The following is a 6,961-nucleotide window of genomic DNA, read 5'->3' on the forward strand; positions in this document are numbered from 1 at the left end:
AGTGTGCAGCCGGGCGCGGTGGCTCAAGCCTGTAATCCCAGCACTTTGGGAGGCCAAGGCGGGTGGATCACGAGGTCAAGAGATCGAGACCATCCTGGTCAACATGGTGAAACCCCGTCTCTACTAAAAATACAAAAAATTAGCTGGACATGGTGGCGCGTGCCTGTAGTCCCAGCTGCTCAGGAGGCTGAGGCAGGAGAATTGCCTGAGCCCAGGAGGCGGAGGTTGCGGTGAGCCGAGATCGCGCCATTGCACTCCAGCCTGGCTAACAAGAGCAAAACTCCGTAAAAAAAAAAAAAAAAAAAAGAAATGAGTGTGCAGCATTCAGTTAATCCTCTGTAAACCTGGAAACTTGTGACAACATGGTCAGTTCTCTTAGGATATCACTGAATGTACAAAATAAATGACACACTCAGAAAGTGAAAAGTTACTTTGTGTATCACTATTGCTTTCATTAAAGAGGTGAACAAAGAAAAGTTTGTTGGTTGTCTGCAATTAATACAATTTTATTGAGTTTTCTGCCCACATATTTATTTTTAAAAATCATAAAGGATTTGATTCCGTGGCAAATGCCATGGCTAAAGTCTTGTCTAGAGGTCCTAAGTGCCAACCCCAGCATCACAATGTCATTATAAATAAGGTGGAGAACCATATAGAATATGTCTAAAAATGTCAAAACAGGCCAGGCAAGGTATCTCACACCTGTAATGTCAGCACTTTGAGAGGCCAAGGCAGGTGGATCACTTGAGGTCAGGAGTTCAAGACAAGCCTGATCAACATGATAAAACTCCCTCTACTAAAAATAAGAAATTAGCCGGGCATGGTGGTACACGCCTGTAAACCCATCTACTTGGGAGGCTGAAGCAGGAATTGCTTGAACCTGGGAGGCGGAGGTTGTAGTGAGCTCTGAGATGCTCTCCAGCCTGGGCAACAAGAGTGAAACTCTGTCTCAAAGAAAAAGTCAAAACAATGGGAAATTCTAGGAGCATGGAAGCTTAGAACTGTTAACTTATATAACTTCTATGACATACCTGCCTTGATTAAAAGCAAGCATTTAACAACAACAACAAAAAAGCAGGCCTGGCACAGTGGCTCACATCTGTAATCCCAACACTGAGAAGCAGAGGTGGGTGGATCACTTAAAGGCCAGGAGTTCAAGACCAGCCTGGCCAAGATGATGAAACCCCATCTCTACTAAAAATACAAAAAAATTAGCTGGGCGTGGTAGTGGGCACCTGTAATCCCAGCTCCTCCGGAGGCTGAGGCTACAGTGAGGGGAGATTAAGTTACTATATTTCAGCCTGGGTGACAAAGCAAAACCCCATCTCAAAAAAAAAAAAAAAAAAAAAAAGGTAGCCCAACTACTCAAGAGGACTGCTTGAGCCAGGAGTTCAAGGCTGCAGTGATTGATCTATGATCACGCCACAGTGCTTCAGCCTGGGTGACAGAGCGAAACCTTGTCTCAATAACAAAATATAAAAATAATATTTCTTTTTTTTAAAAAAAAAAAAGAAGCCTAAGTAGCTGAAACTCAAGAACTAAATTCCAGGCAAGGTATATGCCAGAGGAAAATACAACAAATAATTCCAAAACAATAGATAACACAAATCTTATAATGTGAATTAAGCTCCTTCCATATTCTAGTCTTTTACAAAAATTTCCCAAATTCCTTCAATGAAGTAATACACCCAGTGAGGAAGCTTTTATTGATATACATATAATTACTTGCATACATAGGAGAAGAATTCAGAGGGAAAAAGGAAAGTATAGTATTTCAAATGGTCAAAAGTTTTTTTTTAAGTTTTTTTTTTTTAGCTAAGGCTGGCTGATATTTAGAAAGGGTCAAGCTATTCTAAAACGGTGATGTTTGCACAACACTGTGAATGTAATTATTTTGTTTATTTTTTTAAAGTCAGAGTCTCACTATGTTGCCTGGGCTGGTCTCCAACTCCTGGGCTCAAGCAATCCTCCTGCCTCAGCATCCCAAAGTGCTGGGATTACAAGCATGAGCCACTTCGCCTGGTTGGTGAACATAATTAAATTTGTCATGAAAAGTTTAAATCCATCCTAAGAAGCATGTGAAGACTCCATGTTGATAAAACAATTTTCATAACCCAATACATTCAGATTAAAAACATGGCAAAACTCATCTCTACTAAAAAATTTTTTTAAAAATTAGCTGGGTGTAGCGGCATGAACCTTGTGTTCTCAGTTATTTGGGAGGCTGAGGTAGGAGGATCACTTGTACCTGGGAGGTCAAGGCTGCAGTCAGCTGTGATTGGGCAACTGCACAGCCTGGGCAACAAAGCAAGAACCTGTCTCAAGAAATAAAATCAACCCCACCCCTAAGTCACTACCACGGTATGTTTGAAAAGCTAGGGATAAGTGCCAACACCCTTAGGAAAAAGTCTTTCCCTTCCCAATAAAAATCTACTTAATAGGCAATAATTTTTTTTCACATTAACCTGTAACACACCTGAGCTAGTTTCATCAAACCACAATTAACTCTTAATTATCATCACAATAATGGAGAATAAAAGCATCCATAATCAAATTCCAGAAATAATCCTTTTAGCCCAAGAGCCTCTTCCCCAACCCCAGTTACATTAGGGCCCATGCTCCCCCTCCAGAAGAAAATAAATTTGGCCAGCCAGGTGCGGTGGTTCTCACCTGCAATCGCAGCCCTTTGGGAGGCCGAGGCAGGCAGATCACGAGGTCAAGACCATCCCAGTCGACACGGTGAAACCCGTCTCTACTAAAAAATACAAAAATTAGGCCGAGTGTGGTGGCCCATGCCTATAATCCCAGCACTTTGGGAGGCAAGATGAGTGGATCACGAGGTCAGGATATCAAGACCATCCTGGCCAACAGGGTGAAACCCCTTCTTTACAAAAAAATACAAAAAATTGGCTGGGTGTGGTGGCACAAGCCTGTAATCTCAGCTGCTCAGGAGGCTGAGGCAGAACTGCTTGAACCTAGGAGATGGAGGTGGCAGTTAGCCGAGATTGTGCCACTGCACTCCAGCCTGGTGACAGAGTAAGACTCCATAAAAAAAAAAAAAAAATTAACTGGGTGTGGTGGTGCCCGCCTGTAGTCCTAGCTATTCGCCAGGCTGAGGCAGGAGAATCGCTTGAACTCAGGAGGCAGAGGCTGCGGTGAGCCACTGCACTCCAGCCTGGCAACAGAGTGGAAAAAAAAGAGAAAGTCTGGTGGTTGATATTCCTTTTCCTAAACTTTATGCATAGCCAGCTTATGGTCCAGTGAACTCAGTCCTCAAAGAAACTGATACTGTATCTATCTAACTGGATACCACTGGTAACAAATTACCCAAAGCTAAGATTTCAAGCTTTTTAAAGTCCATATTAATAATGCCTATCTGGTCATAAGCCACACTACCAAAAGGCTTAAATTAGTCCACACGCATTAAGGAGAAAAGCAAAATGCTTATGATAATATTAAAATGAGTGTGAAAAAATTTAATTAAAACTAAACACTAGCTAAAACAAATACTAATATATTTCAGAATCATTCATGATCACAACTAGAGGAAGATTCGTTCTGATCCCCAATTTGACCTTAACCCAAGGCTGTTTTAAATCATGCCCTTTTGATCTTCCTGCTTGTTGTAGCTGAGGATCTCAAAGTTCCAGTAATAATGCTACCACATGAAATACACTATAAAGTAGCATTTTTGTGGACTTTTTCAAAACAACTTTCACTGCGTTATTTACCCAGGATTTAGTCATACAGGATACCCATGGATTTTAATAAAGTAGCATGGCTAAAAATCATGTAATCCAGGAAATCCATCAGCCAAAACAGTTAGGTCTACACGGTTTGTGAAGAGAGCTTATGTGACAGGGCAAGCAACTGGTCTAAATGTTAGTATGCTAAGGAAAAGTTGTAAACCCTCCCATACCTAAACAATTAAAAAATTTACAAACATCCACATTTTAAGACAGCTAATATTAGGTCAAAATCAAACCAATACTGTCATCTTTGCCTAAAGGCTGTTTTCAACTAAAACATTCTACAGAATGGACTTAACCAAAGGTCACTTAAATAAAGGTAGAATTAATTTTATTATTATATTGCCATACTACAACTACTACTGATTGAATTAAAATACCTATCCTCAGCACACTTTTACTATAAAGTAGAAGTGCGTTCCAGTGTTAGAAAACTTTTAAAGTACTGATCTTACTGGGTAAGTCAGACTCCAGCTGCATTTGTACTTTTATCCTACATATTTTCCTTCTACGTAAGACAGATCGGAATTTGACTAGCCCACTCCGACAGCACACCGGTCCAACACCCCCAAGCCGTAGCAAGAGGCCACGTTTTAACCGGGAAGACTGTTTCCCCTCCCCTCCTTAATACAATGCCTGCGGCCACTGGAGACTTCCCCAGCCAAGCTCCAGAAACTCACAGGTTTAAATGGCCAAATTGGTATCAACCTGGGCAGCTGTCATCTGAAACTCAGGAAAGCTGAGACCAGCCAACTCAACTGAACGAGGAAGGGTGCGGAGAGATGTGGCGGGGCCCATCGGAGGGAACGCATCAAGCTCCCTCCCCCCCGCCATCAATTCGCTTTTCTGCAACCCGGGCGCCACCATCCTGTTCCTCAATAATTAAACGGGCTGGAGAGGGAGTGAGCTGGCCAGAAGGGCAGCTTCGGGTCCGACTTACCCGAGCTGAGCGGGGCGGTCGGCGAGGCCGAGGGCTACGTCCCCGACGCTCAGAGGACTTTTCTTCGGGGCTGGGGCGGGAAGGGGCGACCCCCGCGGCCGGTGGGGCAGCCGGAAGCGGAGCGCGGGGAATGACGTGGAAGAGAGGATGACAAAGGGGCGCGGGGGCCCGGCGGCGCGGCCCGCGGAGGTTGGGACAGGTGGCCGGGCCTGGCCGGGAACAATAGGGGGCCGAGGCTGCCCCCTGGCGCTCACCTACCTCCGGTGCCCTCCGAGTTCTCGTTGAGGCTGCCCGAGGAGTCGTGCTGGGCGCCCACACACCCGCCCATGGGGGCGCCCGGCGCCTCGTCCGCCACCTCCGGACGCTCCTCCGGGCCCGCCGCCGCCGCCGCAGCCTCCTCCGGCGCCACCGCCGAGCTCCGGACAGGCGCACCGCTCCGCTCGCCCGCCGCGGCCCAGCCTCCGCCCCCCTCGCCGCTCCACCCACCGCCTTGGCTCTGCCCCTTCCTCCGCGCCCACTTCTACCTCAGCCCCCGGGCCGCCCGCCCGGCAGGCCTGGCCCGCGCGCTGCCCTCGCCTTCGGCTCGGCCCCGCCAGGCCAGGGCTGGCCCATCCCGGGCGGGCCGCAGCGCCCGCCTCGCCCCCTCACAGCCCCGCACACTAGCGTCCAGGCGAGCCACCCGCCGGCGCCTCCCGTCCGCCAGGCCCCATCGGCCCCCGCCCCGCGGCGCCGCCCTCCGCACCCACGGCCTGGGCTCTGCCCGGCCCGCCCGGAACCGCCGGGGAGGGGCGGGGCCACCGGAGGCCGCGCTCTGATTGGCTGCGGGCGGGGCTGCGGCCGAGCGGGGCGAGGGCGAGGCGGGGGAGGGGATGCGGGGGGCTCGGTAGGGGAGGACCGGAGGCGAGGCGAGGAGGAGAGAGGGAGGACGGGAAGAAGAAAGGAGAGGGGAGAAGGGAGGGAAAGCAGGAAAAGCGGAACAAAAGTGAGAAAAGAGAAGTGGGAACGGGCGAACTCGAGTTCCTGGCTCCTCGCTGGTGGAAGCGTGTCGCGCGGGGAAACCGAGAAGTAGTCGTGGAAGACTCGCAGGCGGGGACGGAGCGGCTTCCCAAATAACGGGGGCTCGAGGGAGGGTGTTCTGGCTGAACGTTGAGGTCCCAGCACCTTTTGAATTTGTGTGGAGCTCCGTGGGTTGGTACCCCGAAACCGGGCTTCCTTTTCCCTGCCCACTCCCGTGTTCCCTAAAATCACGGGGCCCCATTATTAGGGGTGGAGGCGTGGTTGTGGCAAACCCAACTGAGATTAGAGGCGAGGCCTCAGTGGAGAGAAGAGATAAACGCTGACCTTAGCTCAGGGGGCGTGGGTTTCTTTCATTTTCACGGGATTAATGATTAAAACAATACTACTTCTGAAGATCCTGCCTTTGGGTATCTTAAATCGTCCTTGGGACAAAGTGAAGTGTAAATGAGTGAAACACTCTGCTTTTTCTAACGTAGAATTTGGGACATTGACCACGCCCAACATTCTTGGCGGTTACTTTTCCAATCTCAGCCAAATTGTTAATGGTCCCTTTAGAATTGTGCTTCGTGCTTTGATGCCTTAAAATTTTTATCATCTTGCTTAGGCCTTTCTAAAGCTTGTTTCTGCCTAAGAGGCTGTTTTAACTATCTGCTCCATTTTTATATCAGACTTTCTTTTTTTAACATCCTGGGTCAGCTTTTGCTTAGCACGAAAAAAATTTTTTTAAGTTGAAATACCTAAGAAAGAGATGCTCTGCAGCTTGGGATTTGCATTTAAATATATTCTCATACACTGCTGGTGGGAGTGTAAATTGGTTCAATCTTTTTTGCAAAGCAATTTGGCAATGCAGACAGATCAAGAGCCTTAAAAATGTTCATATCCTTTGACTCGGGATTATTCCACATCTGGGAACCTAGCTCACGGAAACAGACCAAAATATTATACAAAGATTTAGATCTCTGTATTCATTTGATAATTAGGGATTAGACAAACAAGCAAGCAAAACCTACGCTTAGATTAAAACATGGAAATGTCGTGAGATACAGAAGACTGCTATATTAAACACATACTGAAGAATTAGTATTGTCCTCAGTTGTGGTCCTGAATATTCCAAAAAGAGCTTATGAAAGTAATGTTTTTATGAGTTTTCAGAGGTTGCTCTGACATCAGGGGCTGTATCACAAAGCCTTCTATCTGATCATTTTCAACTAAGTATACACGTTGGCAGACACATCACTTCATCACTTCCCTGAAG

The 6,961-nt window shown here is 47.3% G+C and overlaps 1 protein-coding gene across 2 annotated transcripts in view; it reads right to left on the reverse strand.

The window, feature by feature from the left end:
* The window catches only part of UBTD2 (ubiquitin domain containing 2), a 76,838-nt gene extending 71,423 nt beyond the window's left edge, over nt 1-5,415 (reverse strand). Inside the window, exon 1 of one of the 2 annotated variants that reach the window (XM_032260351.1) lies at nt 4,948-5,415. In XM_032260351.1, coding sequence (XP_032116242.1) covers nt 4,948-5,017 — 70 coding nt within the window. In that variant the 5' untranslated portion in view covers nt 5,018-5,415. Of the gene's footprint in view, nt 1-4,689; nt 4,875-4,947 lie in introns of those variants that run through there. The other variant, XM_032260352.1, reaches the window with a different exon arrangement.
* Nucleotides 5,416-6,961: the final 1,546 nt, after the last annotated feature.

Source organism: Sapajus apella, unplaced genomic scaffold (genome assembly GCF_009761245.1).
Source record: "Sapajus apella isolate SASKATOON/1434 unplaced genomic scaffold, GSC_monkey_1.0 scaffold117, whole genome shotgun sequence".
Lineage (NCBI taxonomy): Eukaryota > Metazoa > Chordata > Mammalia > Primates > Cebidae > Sapajus > Sapajus apella.